The following is a 22,162-nucleotide window of genomic DNA, read 5'->3' on the forward strand; positions in this document are numbered from 1 at the left end:
GCACAGCCCAGCAGCAGAGCTCATAACAGTGCATGGAGTCTGCGTGCAGGGGCAGACCCAAGACCCCCAGATACTGGGCATTCCGCAGACATAAAAGAAGTGCCCACTCAAAGGGCCCTGAGCAGGACTGCATGAGGAGCCCATAAGCCTTTGCACTGAGGATCAGAGGGAGGAGCAGTTTCTCCAACCTACTTCTCCATCACATTTCCATCTTATTCTTCCTCCTCTGACTTGGCCTCTTCCAGATGCTATGACTGGGAGAGTTGTCAAATTAGAAGGCCAAATCCTAATCAGATCTGGCTTGAAATACAGCATCAAGTCCACACTGCAGTCCAAATGCAGCTACAGAAGCCTCAGTTGAGAAGGAGCATTAACAGAAGTAGGTCCGGAAGTCCCAGCGCTCCAAATCTCTCACTCCATAGAATCTAATCCGGGCCTCCATCCCAGACTCCTAGCACCTTCTTATAAAGTGAATGTTGGGACCTAGAACCCCTCCCCCCCAGCCTGGAAGGGGGATTAGATTTAGGTCTGGTCTACACTGGGGGGGGGGGGGGGGGGGGAAGAGGGGGAGGAGAAATCGATCTAAGATACGCAACTTCAGCTATGAGAATAGCGTAGCTGAAGTCAACGTATCTTAGAATCACTTACTTTGCGTCCTCGCGGCGCGGAATCGACAGCCGCCCATCCCCCGTCGACTCCGTTTTCCGTCTAGCGTCTACACTAGACACGATAAATTGATCCCCGATAGATCGATCACTACCCGCTGATCTGGCTGTAGACGTGGCCTCAGTGGCTAATACCAAATAAGAAAGGGCCAAGGAAAGTAGTCCTTTTACCTCAACACTCCTTGGGGCAGAAAACTCACCCATGGGGCAAGTGTTCCTCTGATCATACAGAAGGCATCTCTGGATTCTGTGGTTGTTTCGGGGATCTGTTCTATGCATTTCTCTATTTACAGGAAAATTAAAATTTCCCGCAGCGAGAGGTAGGGGGCTAGGATTCAGTGCTCAAGGCTATGAGCCAAGCACAGTGGATCCAATGCAAGTGAGAAAGTATGAAAGTGAAATCCTTGGCATGCCAACAGCTACCTTGTGATATCCATTTTCAGCTTTGGGTTTCATTCACTCCATACTGCGTGGCAAAGTCCAAGTGAAACACAAGTAAAACCCTCACCTGCAGAAGGAAGGTTGCTTCCACCGCAACATTCTCTGTCTTAAACCACCTCAACATTTCATTACATATAAATATATCCCTATTTGTCTGAACACCTCTTACACACAGATCAGGATACAATGAAGTTCAGTACTCAGAATACTATGCCTTCAAGTTATGAAGCCCTCTGGTAAGATAGGTTGGAGCCAAGTACCCCATCAGCCCTAGACAGGGCAGGCTCCCCGCAGCTTAAACATAGAATGGTGTTTATGGAAGACCCTAAGAAGTGGGGAGACGAGAACCTTCTCTACGTGTAGACCCAAGCATGTGGCCTCACACCGCAAGACAGAATATTTGCTACCACCATCCTGGGCTTTGTTCTATTGAACCCAAAAACCTTTGGAACCAACTGTTCCAGAAGTCAGGCAGGTCTCCAAGAGAGGCAGGGGAGTCAATAACAAAGGCAGCATGCCCAGCTCTGAGAGTCACACACTGGCAGCCCTGAAATACAGTACATCAGAGAGGTGGTAAGAGCAACCAGCTGCCTATACATTGTGGAGATAGCACCTGTCAGTTCTTAATAACTCAAGACCCACACCAAACTACTCTACAGCACCAGTGAGAATACAATCCACTCATTCATAAAGTGCAAAAAATAGGGAGGACCCAGTCTTTGCCGAGTTAGGCTCACCCTCTCCACTAGGAATTTACATCAGATGCGGGACATGCCACTGCTTCCAGGAACTACATCTCTCAGGGGCGTGAAAACCCCACACCCCAAGACATAGTTATATCAATTTAACCCTGGTGTAGGCAGCGCTAGGTCGACAATAATTCTTTCATCAGCCTAGCTAATGCCTCTCGGGGAGGCAGATTACCTACGCCGATGGGAGAATCCCTCCTGTCAGTGTACATAGTGTTTACACCGGGGTGGGCAAAATTTTTGGCGCGAGGGCCACATCTGGGTATGGAAATTGTATGGTGGGCCATGAATGCTCACTAAATTGGGGGGTGGGGTGCAGGAGGTGGTGAGGATTCAGGCTGGGGGTGTGGTTTCTAGGGTGGGGCCACAAATGAGAAGTTCATGGTGCGGGAGGGGGTCAGGGGGGAGGGTGAGGGCTGCTGCTGGGGGTACCGGCTCTGGGGTGGGGCTGGGGATGAAAGAGGGTGTTCTGGGCTGGGACTGAGGGGTTCAGCTGTTAGGAGGGGGATCAGGGCTGGGACTGAGGATTGGGGCGCAGGCTCCGGGCAGTGCTTACCTCAAGCAGTTCCTGGAAGCAGTGGCATGTCCCCCATCTGGCTCCAACGCAGAGGCACGGCCAGGCAGCTCTGCATGCTGCCCCCACAGCTCCCATTAGCTGCAGTTTTCGGCCAATGGGAGCTGTGGAGGTGGTGTTTGGGGTGGGGGCGGCATGCGGAGCCCCCTGGCTGCCCCTGCGCATAGGAGCTGGAGGAGTAACATGCCACTGCTTCTGGGAGCCGTGCAAGCCCTGGACCTCACTCTCCAGCAGGAGCTTGAGGGCCGGATTAAAACATCTGGAGGCCTGGATGCAGCCCCTGGGCCACAGTTTGCCCACCCCCGGACTACACTGAAGGGCTAAAATGGCACAGCTGTGTCACTTTAGCATTTTAAGTGTAGACATACCTGAATTGGGCAGGTCCAGAGGACTCTGTTTGGATGAGACTGCAAGATTTGAGCCTCCAAGATGAGCTGAAATGCACTGTATACCCATTAAAGGACTAGAGTTCAGGGAAGATAAATCTATTAACACCTAAAACCCCAGCAGAAAGCTGCATTCTCTCTCCTGCGGTGAATGGTAGAAACATCTCCAGCGCTGGCAGGTGACGGGCAGATCCCTGAACGCTGCTCTGGGCAGGCAAATGTCAGCGGCGACTCCTGAGCTGGAAGGGGGGTTACCCGCACCGAAGGAATAGGGATCTCAAACCGATTTGTGAAGCTACTTTAATGGCAGTTCGGCTCCCCTGGGGCGTCCTGACACAGCACAAGGCCCGCTCGGGACCCGGCCCCGGAGCTCTCCGCAGCCGCCCGCGCCCCGCGGCCTGTCCAGCGCCACGAGCGAACCCCGGGCCCGGTCCGGGCGCCCCGCGCTTCACTTCGTGCGGCCCAGCAGCGACAGGGCGCAGAGCAGGAGCAGGGCGAGCGAGAGCTCCGGCAGCCAGTCCCCGCGCCACCCCCGGGCCGCCGCCGCCGCCTCCTGCCGCCGCCGCCGCCGCCGCAGGGCCCGCTGCCGCTCCAGCTGCTCGCCGTAGTGGGCGCGGTAGAAGGCGTCGAAGTCGAAGGCGGGCGCTGCGGGCGCGCGCCGCGGGGCCGCGCTGCGCGTGCCGGGCGCCGGGCGCACGCCGGGCGCGGGCCGCGCGGCCGAGCTCAGCTCCTCGCGGCTCAGCAGGCCCCGGTCGTACCGGCGGCGCAGGGCCGCGCTGCCCAGCACGGCGTAGGCCTGGTGCAGGGCGGTGAAGCGCGCGGCCGCCTCCTCGCTGCCCGCGTTGCGGTCCGGGTGGCAGCGGAAGCTCTGCTCGTAGTAGGCCGCCTTGATCTGCGCCTGCGTGGCGCTGGCCGGCACGCCCAGCAGCTCGTACAGCCCCGCGGGCCGCGCCGGGCCCCCCCCCGCCGGCGGCGGCGCCGCGGCGGCCGAGGGGCCGGGCGGGCAGCAGGCGGCCCAGGAGCGCGCGGGGCCAGCCGCGAGCGGCGGGAGACGGCGCCATGCCGGGGGGGGGAGGGGTGGTGCGCGCAGCCGCCGGGACCGCTCTCCTCAGCCCGACTTCCGGGCCGCCGGCGCGGCGCGCCAATGGGAGCACTCCCTGTGAGGGGTGGGTGCCAGAGGCTCCGGCCAATGGAGTGAAGACAGACGCGCGGACGGACGGCTGCCTCGACCAATGGGAACTGCCGGCGCTGCGGCCTCACAGATTGCGCCGCGGCGCGGGGAGATGATGTCACAGGGCGAGCATGGCGGGGAGCGGCCGGAGGCCTGAGCATCGCGGGCCCCCGGAGCTGGTGAGTCGGGACCCGTGAGGCTTGGGTGGGGGTGAGGCTCTGGTGGTGGCTGCCCGGGGAGCGGGAGCGGGGAGTGGGGAGCGGGAGCGGGGCGGGGAGGTTCTGGGCCGGGGCGGGGACGGGGCGGGGCGGGGCTCTGTAGGGCCCGGCTGGGCTGGGAGGTTCTGGGCCTGTGCGGGGGCTGGACTCGGGGGCCCCGGGGGGCGGGGCTCTGTGGGGCTCGGGGGCGCGGCTTGACCTGCGGGGCGGGCGGAGGTCTCGGCCCGTGGCGGTTGGCCCTGAAAGGCATAGGGAGGGTACTGTGGGGCCCAGCCCTATCGTTCTCCAAGTTTCACGCTGTTTGTTTTTCTTGCAGTTTTACGATGAGGCCGAGGCCCGGAAATACTCCCAGAAGTAAGGGTGCTTCCCCTGCATGCTTGCCCCCTTGCTGTGGTGTACATGGCCAGTCCCCAGTGAAGGTGGTGAGGATGGGTCTTGTCCCATCTCTGTGCTGATGGCTGGAGCATCTGGAGTGGTGGTTGCTATGTGCTCCCAAAAAGTGTCAATGTGCACCAGGAAATGCAATCTGAACTAAATTAAATGGTGAAAGAGCTCGAGCAGGTCTGTGGTGCAGCTGCTCCGCTGACCTTAATGGGTGTGGAGTTGTGTCCTGTGCAGTAGTATCTGCTCCTAGCAAGAGTTCTCCAGTTGTACTGGGGTGTGCACAGCTCTCCCCATAGTGAGCATAAGATCTGCCGTTGTACTCTTAGCTATTAATTCCTGGGGAATGGTAGAGCAGGCAGAGCTGGGTGCCTGACTTCAGTCTTAGTAATTGTGTGGAGAGCCTTTGGGCCCCCAAAGGAATGCAGAAATTCCCACCACAAGGCAGGTTCCCATCTTAGGCCTTTCCTTGTGCTTCCAAATACTCCATTGTCTTCATGAATAACTAAGGTCTGAGCCGGTAGTTACCTTGGCTGTGACTTTATTCTGGGTAGTAAAAGCCACTTAGATCTCTCATTATTGCTTTCATGGGAATAAAGGAGGATTCTTTCTCCTCAGCTCTCGAATGATTGAGATCCAGTCGCAGATGTCAGAGCGGGCCGTGGAGCTTTTGGGCTTGCCCGAGGATCGGCCATGTTTCCTTCTGGATGTCGGGTAAGACCCTGCATATGAGCCATATAGAACTGTAAGGATGCTGCTTTCCCTCCTCACCTCACTGGCCTTCATGTTATAGTTAAAGAAGGACAGAGCTCTGAATTGTCAGTGTAAGAGTTTTAGGTTTGTACTACAAATTACAGTGGAGCTCCTCCTGCGGCTTTGTGGAGTTCCAGGAATACCATGATGATGACAATCATGGCTCAAATATCTAGAAAGAACGAGGGTGTCTCAGTACTTAATTTCCACAGTTGCTGCTCAGAGAGAGGAAAGAGAAGATCATTGTCCTGAAAGGGTTTCCAGATATGTCAGTGAAAGGGCTGGATATTGGGATGAATCTGCATTTCTAAGACCTGTTCTTTCGCTTTTAGCTGTGGCTCTGGTTTGAGTGGAGATTACATCTCTGAAGAGGGACATCACTGGGTTGGGATGGACATCAGTTCTGCCATGCTGGGTAAGTAGATTCTCTTCCACTGCATGCCCTAGTGGGCAGACAATACATATGTGCAGTGGGAGGGTTAGAAATGTATAAAATGCAGCCCTGGGTACTGATCTGAAGACTTGTGGCCATCGGCCTGGCTTGTCTTTTGTGCTGTGCAGATGTTGCTGTGGAGAGAGAGGTGGAAGGAGACCTCATCCTTGCAGACGTGGGGCAGGGGATTCCCTTTAGGCCAGGCATGTTTGATGGCTGTGTCAGGTAAGACATTCCTCTTTGCTTTCTTATCTTAGTTCCCAGAGGCTCTGCCTAGCAGGAGGACACAACACAAGCCTGGCCCTGTTAGCTGGCCTTACCAGCTTGCACTCCATAGCAGGTTGTTGAAATTTGGACAGGCTTTGAATTAGGGATGCTTCTTCCCGTAATTAGGAGCAGCTGCTGGAAAATTACCTTTGACTCTCATAATACTGGATTGTGAAAACAGGGGAACTGCTTAGCCAAAAACCGAGGAATGGCTGAGAGTCAGCGATAACTAAGGCTAGCAGAAGGTGCTGAATACCAGTGCTGAGCATGGCATAAAAAACTAGATCATGGGCATGCTGCTCATTTGGGGGGCGGGAATGGGAAGGGTCAGAACCCCTGAGCCGCAGATGGGCTCCCACTGACACTAATGGGTGGTTTGGCCAAGTATATAACCTGTTCGCTAGTTAATGCTGCTGTTACATTCAGCGTGTCACAGATCCATAGGACCTGTGCTATACCCCAGCTTTTAAATAGTCTGTTGGAGGAACCCCTTTGGTGTGCCAGATCCCCAAAGGGCCTCACCCTTCCTTCAGCTTAGGCTCACTGCCTCTGACATGCTCCTGGGTCCAGCACTTGTGATTCACACCATGCACTCTGCCCAATGCATTGGACTTTGCTGGACTCCTGGTCACGCTTTTACACTGTTCAGGGGCTACCGCACCTCAGCAGGTATTTGCAGTGACACCAGGCAGCATTTTCAAAGCGAGTGGGGTTTACTAGTCACCTGGAACGCAGCGTCGGGAGTCCTTAGGCTAGCACAGAGAAATCAAGGTTATGACATAGTCCATCTGTCCAGGCCAGAGCAACCTGCCAGCCAAGCTGCTCCAGATTCCATTTCAGGCTCTCAGTCCCTTTGTCCCTCCACGGGCATAGCAGTACAGCCTGTCCCAAAAGCTACTCTTTATTTCCTGCCTGGTACCTCTCAGTCCCTTGTTTCTGGACCTGGCCTCTGCTCAGCTTCCCTGCTGCTGAGGGGTGGGGGAAAAACTTCCTTCCTCTTGATGGTTGTTTGCTAGGTGTGAATTGTCTGGTCACTGGGGCTTCTAATTGCCTCTTTGGGATTCTCGATTGTTACGGGTTGATTTCAGCAGGTTCCAGCCAGTTCCTTAAAATTCATTGTGCCTAGGCAGCGAGATGAGACACCTCCCCCCTGCATGTCTCCTGCTGCCCCAAGAACAGACTTAGCCTTTGAGCCCCCGCTGGATAGCAGTGGAAGGTACGGGAGGAAACTGAGGCACATACAGGATCCATAATACTACAGGAAATTGCCACTTCCTCACACAGCATCACCCACAATTATGGACTCTGGTTATTGTCGAATCCCCTTAAGATGTCATTGCTGGGCTCCAGAGTGACCCCCACTATTTCTATAACTCTCTCTCAGCACTCCTGTCTTCAGTGGTCTACGGTTGCACTACATCCACTCAAATCTGGAAGATTTTGTAACCAGTTATGATCCATAAGGACTAGAAACTCTGTTGTAATGAAAGCTTGCATTCTGCAGAATCTAGATCTGACCGATAAGTACACCAAGTGGGTCAGACTTGCAAGTCAAATATGTGACCTCCTGAGCTAGACAGCATCTCTTTAGAATGGGCTTATACAAAATCTTTGTTCCTAAAAAGTAGGAAGCAGTGCACTGATGAAGCAAACGCAGTAGTTGTCTTGGGCCCAGCAGTACGTCACATGCTATCTTGGACTATAGAATAGGTACGAGGGGCACTGGTAGAAGGAGGACGTTAGGGGACTTGCGTCTTTGTTAAAGAATGTGGTTCGGTTGCCCACATGGGAGGCTTGGTGGCTCAGTGTCCCTTAGGTCACGCATTCTCTTTCAGTATTTCTGCAGTGCAGTGGCTCTGTAACGCTGATAAGAAGATACACAGTCCCCCAAAACGCCTGTATCGATTCTTCTCAACCCTCTATTCTGCCTTGGTAAGTAGTGAGTGACAGATATGGCCATTTCCTGCAATGTCCTTGAAAAACCTTATTGTATTAAGTGTATTGTTAGTGGGATTGTATGTAACCTCTCTCGGGGGAGATGTGATGTGGGGCCTGGGAGCTCAAGGATTGTATTGAAAATGTGCCAGACAAGAGTGGATGCTTGGGACAATAAGGGGATTTCCTGGGGAATCCCCAAGAAGAGGTTCATGCAAATTTCCCACTGTCAGTTATGCAAAACCCCAGCCTTCTGAAGCTGTGCTTGGAGGAGTGGATCATTGTCTGCTAATTACCCAGGAAGGCCCAGGTTGAATAAAGAAGCAGCTGAATGGCCCAGTCTCGGTTCTGGTTCTGAATGTGAGACCGTTCTGAACTTGTAACCACAGTGAAACCCCCACTGTGAAGGTCTAACTCTAACCAGAGCCCAAGGTTGGAGTTGGGGTGACGTCTGGTAAACTTTTTAGCATGTGTGTAAGTTCTTTTATTGTTTTAATATATTTTCTCTGTAATGTCAGAATAAATGGTGCTTGCTTAGAAAGAGCTGCGTGGTAACTTGTAACTCCTGGTAAATACGCTGTTCCGAGCCTTTGGAGTGAAAGTAAAGCGCAGACGCTGGCCTGTTTAGGCATCTGGCTTGCTAGGAATATCCCAGTGTAGGCAGTGAACTGTGCAGCCTGGAAAAACCCTGCTGAGGGAGAGAGATGGGGGTCTCTGCCTGAGAGAGCCGGAAACTTTTGCATGCCCTTGATGGATCTTGGAGGGGGAAACAGGTGCAGTTACCCTGGAACTGTGAGTTTTCTTGACCCTTTATTCTGTTTTGATAAGTGGTGCCTTCTCAGCCAGCCAGCCACCCCTTCGTTCTCCCAGAATGTCGAGGGAGAGGATGTCCTCATTCAGGTGACATTCCCTAGCAGGCTATTCTGGCTCTAGTGGGTAGTAATGTTCATGCACCATTAACAGGAACTCCCAGTTCAGATCATGCCATGTTAGGCTGGGAGACTGTGTGCTAGGGGACACAGCAAAGTACCAGCAACGCAGATACAGGTAAGCAACCGTTTTCACGTTCCCTCCACAGGTACTAATGCGGAGAGTGGACTAGGTGATACATCTGAGGGAAGGGAGCAGAAGGAGACTTGGACGATTGGAAGGCATGAGATGCACTGTCCTAGGGTTGGGGGTTCCACGACCACCGCTCCCAAGAGAAGGAGGCGGGTGGTGGTGGGCAGGGACTCTCTCCTCAGGGGGACTGAGTCATCTATCTGCCTCCCCGACCGGGAAAACCGAGAAGTCTGCTGCTTGCCAGAAGCTAGGATTCATGATGTGACGGCGAGACTGCCGAGACTCATCAAGCCCTCGGATCGCTACCCCCTCCTGCTTCTCCACGTGGGCACCAATGATACTGCCAAGAATGACCTTGAGCGGATCACTGCAGACTACTTGGCTCTGGGAAGAAGGATAAAGGAGTTTGAGGCGCAAGTGGTCTTCTCATCCATCCTCCCCGTGGAAGGAAAAGGCCTGGGTAGAGGCTGTCGAATCGTGGAAGTCAACGAATGGCTACGCAGGTGGTGTCGGAGAGAAGGCTTTGGATTCTTTGACCATGGGATGGTGTTCCAAGAAGGAGGAGTGTTAGGCAGAGACGGGCTCCACCTAACGAAGAGAGGGAAGAGCATCTTCACAAGCAGGCTGCCTAACCTAGTGAGGAGGGCTTTAAACTAGGTTCACCGGGGGAAGGAGACCAAAGCCCTGAGGTAAGTGGGGAAGTGGGATACTGGGAGGAAGCACGAAGAGGAGCGTGCAAGAGGGCAGGGGTCCTGCCTCATACTGAGAATGAGGGGCGATCAGCGAGTTCTCTCAAGTGCCTCTACACAAATGCAAGAAGCCTGGGAAACAAGCAGGGAGAACTGGAAGTCCTGGCACAGTCAAGGAATAATGATATGATTGGAATAACAGAGACTTGGTGGGATAACTCACATGACTGGAGTACTGTCATGGATGGATATAAACTGTTCAGGAAGGACAGGCAGGGCAGAAAAGGTGGGGGAGTTGCACTGTATGTAAGGGAGCAGTATGACTGCTCAGAGCTCAAGTATGAAACTGCAGAAAAACCTGAATGTCTCTGGATTAAGTTTAGAAGTGTGAGCAACAAGGGTGATGTCGTGGTGGGAATCTGCTATAGACCACTGGACCAGGGGGATGAGGTGGACGAGGCTTTCTTCCGGCAACTCATGGTAATTACTAGATCGCAGGCCCTGCTTCTCATGGGAGACTTCAGTCACCCTGGTATCTGCTGGGAGAGCAATACAGCGGTGCACAGACAATCCAGGAAGTTTTTGGAAAGTGTAGAGGACAATTTCCTGGTGCAAGTGCTGGAGGAACCAACTAGGGGCAGAGCACTTCTTGATCTGCTGCTCACAAACCGGGAAGAATTAGTAGGGGAAGCAAAAGTGGATGGGAACCTGGGAGGCAGTGACCATGAGATGGTCAAGTTCAGGATCCTGACACAAGGAAGAAAGGAGAGCAGCAGAATACGGACCCTGGACTTCAGAAAAGCAGACTTTGACTCCCTCAGGGAACTGATCCCTTTGGAGAATAACATGATGGGGAAAGGAGTCCAGGAGTGCTGGCTGTATTTTAAAGAATCCTTATTGAGGTTACAGGGACAAACCATCGCGATGTGTAGAAAGAATAGTAAATATGACAGGCGACCAGCTTGGCTTCACAGTGAAATCCTTGCTGATCTTAAACACAAAAAAGAAGCTTACAAGAAGTGGAAGACTGGACAAATGACCAGGGATGAGTATAAAAATATTGCTCGGGCATGCAGGAGTGAAATCAGGAAGGCCAAATCACACCTGGAGTTGCAGCTTGCAAGAGATGTTAAGAGTAACAAGAAGGGTTTCTTCAGGTATGTTAGCAACAAGAAGAAAGTCAAGGAAAGTGTGGGCCCCTTACTGAATGAGGGAGGCAACCTAGTGACAGAGGATGTGGAAAAAGCTAATGTACTCAATGCTTTTTTTGCCTCTGTCTTCATGAACAAGGTCAGCTCCCAGACTACTGCACTGAGCAGCACAGCATGGGGAGGAGGTGACCAGCCCTCTGTGGAGAAAGAAGTGGTTCGGGATTATTTAGTAAAGCTGGATGAGCACAAGTCCATGAGGCCAGATGCGCTGCATCCGAGAGTGCTAAAGGAGTTGGCGGATGTGATTGCAGAGCCATTGGCCATTATCTTTGAAAATTCATGGCGATTGGGGGAAGTCCCGGACGACTGCAAAAAGGCTAATGTAGTGCCCATCTTTAAAAAAGGGAAGGAGGAGGATCCGGGGAACTACAGGCTAGTCAGCCTCACCTCAGTCCTTGGAAAAATCATGGAGCAGGTCCTCAAGGAATCAATTCTGAAGCACTTAGAGGAGAGGAAAGTGATCAGGAACAGTCAGCATGGATTCACCAAGGACAAGTCATGCCTGACTAACCTAATTGCCTTCTATGACGAGATAACTGGCTCTGTGGATGAGGGGAAAGCAGTGGACGTGTTGTTCCTTGACTTTAGCAAAGCTTTTGACACAGTCTCCCACAGTATTCTTGCCAGCAAGTCAAAGAAGTGATCAGTGGCTCCATGTCTAGTTGGCAGCCGGTATCAAGTGGAGTGCCGGTCCTCGGTCCGGTTTTGTTCAATATCTTCATAAATGATCTGGAGGATGGTGTGGATTGCACTCTCAGCAAATTTGCGGATGATACTAAACTAGGAGGAGTGGTAGATACGGTGGCAGGTAGGGATAGGATACAGAGGGACCTAGACAAATTGGAGGATTGGGCCAAAAGAAATCTGATAAGGTTCAACAAGGATAAGTGCAGGGTCCTGCACTTAGGACGGAAGAATCCAATGCACGGCTACAGACTAGGGACTGAATGGCTAGGCAGCAGTTCTGCGGAAAAGGACCTAGGGGTGACAGTGGACGAGAAGCTGGATATGAGTCAGCAGTGTGCCCTTGTTGCCAAGAAGGCCAATGGCATTTTGGGATAAGTAGGGGCATAGCCAGCAGGTCGAGGGACGTGATCATTTCCCTCTATTCGACATTGCTGAGGCCTCATCTGGAGTACTGTGTCCAGTTTTGGGCCCCACTCCACAAGAAGGATGTGGAAAAATTGGAGAGAGTCAAGCGAAGGGCAACAAAAATGATTAGGGGTCTGGAACACATGACTTATGAGGAGAGGCTGAGGGAACTGGGATTGTTTAGTCTGCAGAAGAGAAGAAGGAGGGGGGATTTGATAGCTGCTTTCAACTACCTGAGAGGTGGTTCCAAAGAGGATGGTTTTAGACTATTCTCAGTGGTAGAAGATGACAGGACAAGGAGTAATGGTCTCAAGTTGCAGTGGGGGAGGTTTAGGTTGGATATTAGGAAAAACTTTTTCACTAGGAGGGTGGTGAAACACTGGAATGTGTTACCTAGGGAGGTGGTAGAATCTCCTTCCTTAGAAGTTTTTAAGGTCAGGCTTGACAAAGCCCTGGCTGGGATGATTTGATTGGGGATTGGTCCTGCTTTGAGCAGAGGGTTGGACTAGATGACCTCCTGAGGTCCCTTCCAACCCTGACATTCTATGATTCTATGACTCTATGAAAGCCTGGTCTGGAACAGGGGTTTATAACCACCTTTGTTTCCTGTAGGCCCGAGGATCCCGAGCCGTCCTGCAGTTGTACCCTGAAAACTCAGAACAGGTGACTTTGCCTGATGGGGAAAGGGGATGCAGGGAGGGATGTAGCAGAGAAGCCCTGCTCAAAGCTTGGCTGTGTTTCCAGCGGGGGTTGGGAGCTACTGTGGGTGTGTGAGGATGGGCTGCTTTAAGGGCCCAGCAGAACCGGGTTGAGCGTTTCACAGTGGTCTGTTCAGTGGTACTGGTGAAAAGCCAGAGCCTCGAGGAGCCATGGGTGGGCAGCTGGGCTGAGTGCTATTTGGTGTTATGTAGCACCAGAGCTTTGTAGTGCTTAAAAGTCAACCCGACCCGCGAGCTTACCCTGAAGACTTACTGTCAGTTCGACTGAGCTAGAGCATGAACACAACCGATAAGAGCGGGGGTGGGGAAAGGAGAGAGGAGTTAAAATAAATACAACCAAAGATTGGTTTCTGGGGGGATCGCTGCCTGAGGGTTAGGGGTTGCTATGAAAGTGGGGTGATCCCACCGTTGGAGAGCCCTAGCCCGACTAGACCCTGCAGTAAGGTGCACTGCTGGCTAAGCCTCGGGTGCTGTGCTTGTATATTACTGGCCTGGTGATGGCTGGACAGTTCCTGACAGCGTGTTCTCTCTCTGCCAGCTGGAGCTCATCACTGCGCAGGCCATGAAGGCAGGGTTCACGGGAGGAATGGTGGTGGATTATCCCAACAGTGCCAAAGCTAAGAAGTGAGTTCTGTCTCCTGCTGGGCTGGGGCCACTGAGTATGATCTGAGCTGGGGTGAGGCCATCCTTGTAGCGTGTTACTTTACTGGATTCTATGACCTAGCTATGTGTCCCCCCCCGTATGGAAATACTGCCCCATGACAGAGGCTGGAGTTCCTGTCACAGACCCTGGTACAGATCTGTGAGGTAGATGGCCTGTGGACACCTGTCCTCAAGTGGGCTTCTGGAAGCTGTGTGGGAAGCTCTTGACTAGGCCTCTGGGTGTTCAGAGTTCCAGACTCCAAATCTCAGGCCCAGGAATCTCATCTCACTCTCTCTCTTTCAGGTTCTTCCTCTGTCTCTTTGTTGGGATGGCTGGTGTGTTACCAAAGGTAATGAGCTGCGGCTCAGAGGCAATGGCGCAGCTGGCAAAGTGGGAGGGAGCAGGAGGCGAAGTGCTCAGGGTCTCCTGCTGAGGGATGCTCTTTTGGTGGGTGTGGTTGCTAGGAAGCCTGAACAGGAGGAGTCTGGCCAGGTGCTCCAGGGGGCTGTGTGATATCGTCCTGCCAGGGGCCAACCTGGGCTTCAGAATCAAACCTTTGGAAAAGGGATCTGCACAGAGGGGCTGGCTGCCATCCCTGGATCGTGCAGCTCCAGTGGCCTTTGTGTCTGAAGTCTGATGCAGCCACCCGTTGTCCACTGGTCCCTTCCCAGAAGCACTATGGGAGAGGGGGCCTAACCCTGTGCCATTAGTACCAAGATTGCCTTGCTCACTTGCCCAGCCTTGGCTCATCCTGTCCCAGACCTTCCATTGAGCCAGCTCGGGCTGGCCTGGTTTTGCCTCAAGCACTGGAAGATCAGTTTGCTCCTTCCCTAGGACACAGCCTGTCCCTGAGACTTGCTGACTCAAGCCCCATTCAGTCCTCGCTCTTGCAGAGCCCCCTTCCCCTTCTGTCCGGGGGTGGTGGCTGGTGTGGCAGGGTGCTGCTCTTTGTGGCACTGAGGCCCATCGCTTTGTGCTTCCAGGCTCTTGGTGCTGAGTGCGCTGATGGAGAGGAGTCCCAGCAGGCCAAGTTCACCAATGAAAGGTACCATGTTCACTAAGCTCCTCCCTGAGAGAGGGAGAGCCTCTGGGGGCCTGGCTAGTGGGGAGGTGGTATCACTGAGCTGGAGGGCCAGGACCCTGCAGTGGGATGGCTTTAGCTTTGGGTGCTCAGTTTCAGGATTGCCTTGGCCTTGGCCCTTCCTGACCCAGACATTTCCTGTCAGCCAGCTCAGGGCTGGCATGGTTTAGGCCACTGTGGAGTAGCAGAAGATTTAGCTACTTTTTGGCACGGAAGATGGCCCGAAGGGATCTGTTCTGCTTGTTTATACCTTAGATCATCAAGCCTGATCCTGGCTGGGAGAATTCTGGGGTGGGGCTGAGTTGTGAGCGTTTGGGCATGAAGTGGAGTGGGGCTGTTGGATTTTTAAGATGTCCTTTCTCCAGTGTTCTTGGAGTTCAGTGGGTGGTAACCATTCAGGCAGGCTGGCCCAGAGCTTGTCTGCATGGGGACATTCACTGGCATAAGAATGTCCACATGGGCAGTCATACTGGCATAATTGTGCCAGTAAGTTACCTTGTGTAGCCCTAAACTCTTGTGATGCCGGGCTTTCTGGGTACCCGGTGCATTTCTGTGCTGTTCGCATGTCTCCTCCCTATGTGGCAGTGCAGGGCAAAGCTCCCCTTGCAGCCGGTAGGAGAGACTGACAGCACCAGCCAGAGGATAGTCGTCGTGGTTGCCAGGAACTGTTGGCTGCCATGTTTTCCTGCCTCTGACACTGTTCCACTCCTTAACAATACCCAGCTTACGGCTCCGAATTACTGAGGCAGGGTCCTGGCAACTTGCTTAAAAAAGACCCTATTGCAGCAGCCTCCCCTGTAATCTGGGGTTATGTCCCATGGAGACCCCTGGTTCCAGCATGCAATTGGCTGTCAGACTAGAGTCCGCTCCAGTAAAGATGGTGCCAGGTGCATCCCTATCTGAGCTGAGGTGATGGCTGACTGCTTTCTTGTAGGGTATTCTACCCCCCTGTGATGCTGATAGCCAGCCAGCCAGCCAGCCTGCCTGCCTGTGTTCCTGCAGAGCACATGGGGAAAGCACTCAGCCAGGCCCCGCCTCCCCCCCTCCCCTCCCTGATTGAGGACTTTTCAGCATTTTTCTTGCCTGCATCTGCGTCCTGCTTTGGCCAGTGCTGCTTGCCCATGCCGCTGCTCGCTGCCTTAGCTCCCAGCCTCCCCCACACCTGGGCGTCATTGTCCTGGCTGGCCTAAGAGGGGCTGGGGATAATTGGCCAGTGCTCGCTGCCCTGCACTAGGAACTGAATCCCAGACCCCTCCCGACGCAGCGGATTGACTGACCCTCCTTGCGTGGACCCCCATCAGTGCCATCATTTCTGTTTCTCTGTAGAACACGGTTCAGAAATGCCAAGGGCAAGTCTGTAAAGAAAAGCCGGGACTGGGTCTTGGAGAAGAAGGAACGTAGACGGCGGCAGGGCAAGTACGTACCATGGTGCCTCCCTCTGCCCGGGTTCCCGGGAGTGGGAGGGAGTGAGTAGCGGGCATGGTATGAGCTGTAACCCGGCCACCTGGGTCTCCCATGCAGACAGTGGCTGCCACCATTGTTTCAGGGCATGGTAACAAGGACATCACTTCACTTTCAATGTAGCCATTACCTGCCTTTGGGCAGCATGGCCACAGCCCTCTGTCCTGCTGCAAGCCTGTTCTATGCTTCTGCCGACCCCCCTTCTGGCTATCATGGGGGCTCCAGAGCTTCCGGCTTTGGGGCCTGATTCGCTTATAGCCCCCATCCCTCCCTATAGCGTAATCTGTTCTGTGCCCTGTTCTGCAGGGAAGTGAGGGCGGATACAAGATACACTGGCCGAAAGCGGCGGCCTCGCTTCTGACCGCCCCGTGTATTCCGGTTCTGTGGTCGCCATGCAACAGCCCCTGTGGAACTTCCCTGTAGCTCTCGGGCCCTCCTGGATGCACCCCCCGGTCTGAAAGCTGCTTGTACGAAGTGGGTTTGTTTGTGGCCCTTGCAGTGGAAGGCTGGGCCGTCTCTGCTGCTGTCGAGGATCCCATTCGATGCTTCCGGTCCTATTGAATGGGAAGATACTGGTTGGGAGCAGACTCACTGCATCTATTTTTGTGTGCCGGGTGCTGACACTGAGCCAGCCACTTGCAGACCCCTTTTTTTCACCATCTGTTATCCGAGCCAAATGAAGGGGGGTCAGAAACACTGGTGGGCAGCCTGCCCCCGGTACTGGGGCAAAGTGCCCTGGGTGAGGGGACCTTTCCTGCTGAGCTTCCAGCCTACTCAGTAAATAGTCCCTTGGTTACGAGTACTGCAGAGCTGTCACTTTCAAGGGGTGGTTCTGTGCACAGCAAAGGCTGATGGACCTAGCACTGGTCTCTGCTGCTCCTCCCTGGCATTTGTGCAGCGCTGTGCCCTCTGCTTTGCTGCTTCAGGGTTACATACTCTGCTCCTGTGGCGTATGCTCAGTGAGCACTGAGAAAACCCACCAGTGGACCAGAGGAAGCACTTCTGCAGCGCTCATGGGTCGGCAGCTGGAGGTGGGGGCGGCTGTATGAGGGCTTCAGCGGGCCCTTGGAGGAACACTTCTGTTCCGGCTGCAGCATAGCCAGGGCCAGCCAGCCAATGGAGGCGCCTTCTCTTCATCCCTCCCCTCTGGCGCAACAGAGTGAGGAGCCCACTGCTGGGTTTACGGTTACAAATGTTTATTCTACATAAAAATTCCACTAACTGGGAGGCTGTTTTGCACCCAAAGCTGGGGGTGGTGAGCGAGCTGGGGGCGGGACGGGAGCTGGATGTAGACAGGAAGCAACATACGATGTTCTAGCCATTGGAACAGAGCCAGTTGGGTTCAAGATCCACATAGAAAACAAGGACACTTGGCTCACGGTACAGTGACGTTACAACGCCCAGGGGTTGCTCTGAACTCGTTCAAGTACATTAATTAAAAAACAAATCCCCAGTATGAGTGAAAGCTGCATGTGCCCTGAGCCCCTGCTCCTGAAATACTGTCAAGCCTCTGGCGCTGGGAGGGCTATGGGCATGTAGGACAGATGCTTCTTGAGAAAAGACATGTTTCCAAAGGAAATGTAAAACATCTTCCCCACGCACAAACATAGCATGGCTAATCACGTCAACTTGTGCAATGGGTGGGAGAGGGACAGGCCAGGGCTCGCACTGTTGCACCAACTCACCTTCCCTCCACTGCCCCCAGTGAAAGAATAGCCCCTAACCCCTAGAGAATGCCCTTTGCCTTGCCTACTGCAGGCTTCTCAGCCCCACAGGTTGGTTATGTCAGCTCCCCACGGAGCAGCTGCTAGGAGGGGAGCCCTAGCTGGCAGAATCCCACTTGCTGTATTGCTGTCCCCCCAATTTCACCTGCCCCCTTTGTATTGCTGGTTTCTTGCAAATGTGTTGGCAGGTGCCTTATCCCCCACGGTACCTGTCCCCTGCATGCTCAGCTGTTCTGGCAGCGGGGTGGTGTGCTGAGTGCCTGCACCTGAGGATGTGGGGCAGGGCTGTCTGGCTCACCCCAGCCGGGGTTCTAGCCCTGCTCCTAAAGGCTGCAGAGGTGCTGTGGAGCCTTCAGGAAGAAATAGCTGATCAGCCTCCCCAGCAGCTGCATTTTGGAAAGGGTGACCACCAGTCCTTGCTCACCAAGAGCTGTCATGGTGGCAGCCTGTTATTGCTTGCTGACCTGCCACACACAGGGCCCTCCTCACTCGCTGCGGGGATCCAGGCAGAGCAGACAGGGCCTTGGCGCAGACCCACCCCAGGCAGGCGAGCACAGGTGGGCTCTCGCTCCCAGGTGTCTCTGGGCTCACAGAGCTGCAGGGCTGGGAAGGGTCAGGGGGCCAGGCTGTCACTGTGGGCTCCCTCCAGCAGGTGTGCAGGCTGCCACCACACACACGTTCACTGCAGCCCCTAGGGACGTGGGTTGTGGTGCCCTGAAGCCAGGGGTGTCTTGGCAAACTGGTCCCTTGAGCGCTCAGTGCTGATGAGCTGGGGGTGAGGTCAGGCACCCCCCACAGGAAGGCCAGAGGGCTGGCATGGCTCTTGCATTACAGCTGTGGTGAGGGGGGTGCCCCTGGATGGGGGAGGGACAGCCAGCCCCGCAACACTCTCCCTTTGGGAGCTGGAAGAGACGGAGCTTACAACACTGAACGTCAGCTGCCCATTGGCAGCGCAGGAGCCTGGTGCCAGGGCTGCTCTGTGGGGACCTCAGCCTGGGGAACGGCTGCAGGACTCCCATGTGCAGCCCAGGCCCGTCCCCAACTGGCCAGACACAGCAGGGTTGGGGGAGCCAAGCGCAGTTGGGGCACAGAGCCTGGGTCTGTCGCAGGGGAGGGGTGACGGGGGAGCCAGGCCTGGGAAATCCCACCTAGCTCAGCCACAGGTGCTCAGAGTGCCATGCCCAGCAGGGAGGGGGGCAGGAAATAGCAGCCAGGCCGCAGCGGGATCCCTCCCTGGGGCAGCACCAAGCAGTTGGGCATCTCTCCACCCCCCTGTGCTAGCCAGAGGGCAGTGCAGGGCCCTGGTGCCCCTTACCACAGTGAGTGTGGGGGCAGGTGATGGGGGCTGGGGCAGGGCTGAGAGCTGCCTGCAGGAGTCCCAGCCCTGGAACAGCTGCCCAGCAACCCACACCCAGGACAACATGAGCCTCTGCTCTGGCCTCATCCCCTTCCCTGGGTGAGTGGCACAGGCAATTCAGACACCTCCTGCCCAGCCCTAGAGGTGGCTCCAGGCCCATGCAGTGGCCAGCAAGCTCCTTGCCAGCTGCCTGCTTGGCACTGCCCATCTCCCCCATGCCAAACGGGCATGGAGCATGCCAGGGAACGCTGATGCCGTGGGCCTATTCCAAAGGGGTGCAGTTCCCCCCCAGGGAACCTGCACCAGCACTTGGGAAGCATCAGCACAAGAGGGTCATAGGCTCGCCCGGGGGGCAGTGCAGCAGAGCACATGCCACCCTACCCCAACATTCCCCCACCCCCCATGGAACTGGGCCCAGCCAACCACATGGGACAGCTGCCCCATCAGCCCAGCCTTGCAGAAAACACCCTCCAGCCACAGCAGTGCAGCGGCAAAGAGAAACGAACCCTGTGCAGCCAGCCAGAGGGGAGGGAAAGGGGCAGCAGCAGGGACTGGGCCTTGCACCAAACAGCCAGCGAGGGGAGGTCAGGGCCAGCTGGTGGAGGTGGGCACTGCGGTGAGCAGGCAGGGGTAGGTGCAGTGCCAGGTATGGCTGGTGGAGGGGGCACTTCAGGGAGCAGCAGCTGGGCAGGTGCAGTGCCAGGTGTGCCCTGGGGAGGGAGGCACTACAGGGAGCAGGCTGAGGGGTATGGCGCTTTGTCAGCAGTGCCCTGGCAGAGCAGAGGGAGAAGGAGCTATGACTGCCAGTGAACACCCCCTGGCAGTGCCAGGCTACAAAGGTGGGTGGGAACTGGCTGGCTAGTGCTCTCCTCTGCTCTGCAGGGGACACAGCACTGCCCCTCGCTCTCCCTCGCCCAGTGCCATTGGCACAACTTGCTGTCCTGCACCTGGCACCATGCTAGGAGACTCACTACACGAGGGCAACCTGGCTCCCTCTGCACCAGCTAGCTGCCTTGCCCTAGGCTCAGTGCCACATGCATGCTCTGCCCTCCTTCAGGTCCAGCTCCCCGCCATGTCCCAGCCCCGGATACTGTCCGCCTGCCCCCTCGCCACACAGACGCACCACACCGTACACACAGTGTTACAAAACGATCATGCATTAGAAACTGAAATTCTGCTGGGAGGGCCCCTCCCTGGCGGCTGCAGGGCTTGGCTCCCCTTGGGCGCAGCTGGGCCGTGGCAGCTCGGCAGCTCCATCGCATTGTCTACAGAGAAAGTTTCGCCTTGGCAAGATCTATCCGAAAATGCCGCCCAAGGTGGAGGCAACGACGATGCCCAGGACCACGCAGCAGATAATGATCATGATCTTCTTCTGCTCAGGCCGCCCCACAGCACCGACAGGGGAGAGAGGGGGAGAGGTTACAGTCCAAACCCCAGCACCCAGGACGGCCCCCTTCGCCTCCCAGCGCCCTACGCAGGGCTGTGCCTGCCTGGGACCCAGGCTCCGCCAGATACAGTGCCCGCAGAGCAGAGTCCCCCAGCACCTCTGTCTCGCCAGCTGGACAGAGCCTGTTCTGCAGCCTGGGGCCAGGGCTCAGACCCCCTCCGACAACGCAGCCGCCGGGGCAGAACTGCTGCAAGTTCTCTCCTGCTTGGAGAGCACGTCAGTGCCAGGCCAGCCAGGGTCCCTGGGCCCTCCTGACCCAGCGGGGGCTCCCTCAGTGTGAAGCCAGGCACACGGGGGGACAGAGACGGGCTCCGTTTGCACATACATTGCCCTGGGCAAATGCCTGCAGGGCAGCGCTGGACTGCGCCCAGGCTGCAGAGCACCGGGGGTGGGCTCAGCCCGTTTGCTTGGTAGCTCTCAGGAGGGCCTTGCTCGCCCCACTGCCGTGAAGGGGAAGGGGAAGGGGAAGGGGAATGCACCCTGTGGCCCTGAGGCTTGGAGAGGCCTAGCCCCAGCCAGCCCATTCTGCCCCCCCAGCGTGGGAGTCGTTCCCTGCTCATTAGGTTGCTGCAAACCTGGCCTCTGTCTGTGGCTGCTCAGGCCTGAGGGCTCAGGGCCAAGCGAGGTCACTGAGGGGCCCAGTGGCATGAGGACTGGAGCCAAGCTGCCCCGAGAGGGATGGACACATTGTCCCAGGGACTAGAAATGCCACCCAGCACCTCACCAGGGCTTCTCTGGGGTGTTCCTTTTGCTCATGCTTCCAGGTAGACGGGGTCCTTGTGAGTCACCAAAGACCACCCCCCCCCATGGCACGGGAGGCTCTGGAGCAGCAGCCTGTGGCCACCACCTGAGCAGGGAGCCTGGACTAGCCCCCGGATGCTCTGATGCCGTGACAAATCCCAGCTGGTCTGGGGCAAAGCCCACAGCCCTGGTGGCAGCGGTACCGTAGGGCTGGGGTGTAACCGGGCTATTTGTTCTGGCACTTGCAGACAGCGCAGGCCTGCCTGGGCTGCGAGTCCCAACTCCCCACCGGCACAGACGGCTCGTGCCTCCCCATACTGGGGGTGGGGGACACAATCTAAAGGGTGGGGGCACGTGACCACCCCACGTCTCCTTTGCCCAGTGACCCCTCCCCATCCCATGGTACCTGCATGGAGGAGGGCCTGTCCTCCCCCTGCGCCTCCCCCCATCCCCCACTCATTCAGCTGCTCTCCCTGGCAGCCGGGTGGGGAGCAGGACGGAGCCAATTCTGCCTAAGAAAGCCTCCCCGCCCAGCTGCCACGTCCGCCCCTTCCCGCCCAACCGGCTGCTCCCTGTGAGCTGCCGCATCCCCCCCTCCACCTCCACGCCCAGCCGGCTGTGTCCTGGGAGCTGCCCATCCTCCTCCCCGCCATGCCCAGCCAGCTCGCCCTGGGAGCTGCCAGGCGCCCCCCTCCCACTGTGCGCTCTGGCCAGGCTCTGCTTTGAGTCCCCGACCTGTCGGACAGGCTGGACCCAGCTCTGCTCCAGCCCATTCTGAAGGAAAGGAAATTGTCCCTACCCAGGAGCTGTCACGGCATGGCCAGGCCTTCTTCAGAGCTGAGCCCTGGAGCCTGGCTCCTTTCCTGAGCCCAGCCTAGTGTGTGGGCATGTCCCTAACGCCTTCTCGCTCTGCGCAATGATGCATGGACTGCCACCAGTTGGAGCCCTTCTCCGCTCTCAGC

General features: G+C 55.9%; 3 protein-coding genes across 5 annotated transcripts in view; 1 reads left to right on the top strand and 2 right to left on the bottom strand.

Annotated features, from left to right (window-relative positions):
• Positions 1-3,101: 3,101 nt before the first annotated feature.
• On the bottom strand, positions 3,102-3,876 carry DNAJC30 (DnaJ heat shock protein family (Hsp40) member C30). Its single transcript, XM_037880823.2, is given in 2 exon segments — positions 3,102-3,782; positions 3,784-3,876. Coding segments are annotated over 2 exon segments (612 nt in total). The 3' UTR covers positions 3,102-3,263.
• A 185-nt stretch (positions 3,877-4,061) lies between these two features.
• BUD23 (BUD23 rRNA methyltransferase and ribosome maturation factor) lies at positions 4,062-17,396 on the top strand. Its single transcript, XM_037880296.2, has 12 exons — positions 4,062-4,165; positions 4,521-4,558; positions 5,204-5,299; positions 5,671-5,753; positions 5,900-5,996; positions 7,874-7,970; positions 12,640-12,690; positions 13,285-13,370; positions 13,693-13,738; positions 14,373-14,434; positions 15,797-15,886; positions 16,238-17,396. The coding sequence occupies exons 1-12, from the start codon at positions 4,118-4,120 to the stop codon at positions 16,290-16,292; spliced, it is 849 nt and encodes a 282-aa protein (XP_037736224.1). The 5' UTR covers positions 4,062-4,117; the 3' UTR covers positions 16,293-17,396.
• Positions 17,397-17,616: 220 nt separating this feature from the next.
• Positions 17,617-22,162, bottom strand: part of STX1A (syntaxin 1A) — a 329,962-nt gene continuing 325,416 nt past the window's right edge. For 2 of the 3 annotated variants that reach the window (XM_037880295.2, XM_043531075.1), the window contains exon 10: positions 17,617-20,384. In XM_037880295.2, coding sequence (XP_037736223.1) covers positions 20,307-20,384 — 78 coding nt within the window. In that variant the 3' untranslated portion in view covers positions 17,617-20,306. The remainder of the gene's footprint in view (positions 20,385-22,162) is intronic. The other variant, XR_006286303.1, reaches the window with a different exon arrangement.

The sequence above is a fragment of the Chelonia mydas genome, chromosome 17, assembly GCF_015237465.2.
Source record: "Chelonia mydas isolate rCheMyd1 chromosome 17, rCheMyd1.pri.v2, whole genome shotgun sequence".
Lineage (NCBI taxonomy): Eukaryota > Metazoa > Chordata > Testudines > Cheloniidae > Chelonia > Chelonia mydas.

What these genes read in the sequence shown, in the direction of transcription:
- BUD23 (XM_037880296.2), top strand. Translation starts at nt 4,118, where the DNA reads ATGGCGGGGAGCGGCCGGAGGCCTGAGCATCGCGGGCCCCCGGAGCTG. An exon ending in CATCAGTTCTGCCATGCTGG is followed by an intron (nt 5,754 to 5,899) that starts GTAAGTAGATTC and finishes TGTGCTGTGCAG; the next exon opens with ATGTTGCTGTGGAGAGAGAG. An exon ending in AACAGTGCCAAAGCTAAGAA is followed by an intron (nt 13,371 to 13,692) that starts GTGAGTTCTGTC and finishes TCTCTCTTTCAG; the next exon opens with GTTCTTCCTCTGTCTCTTTG.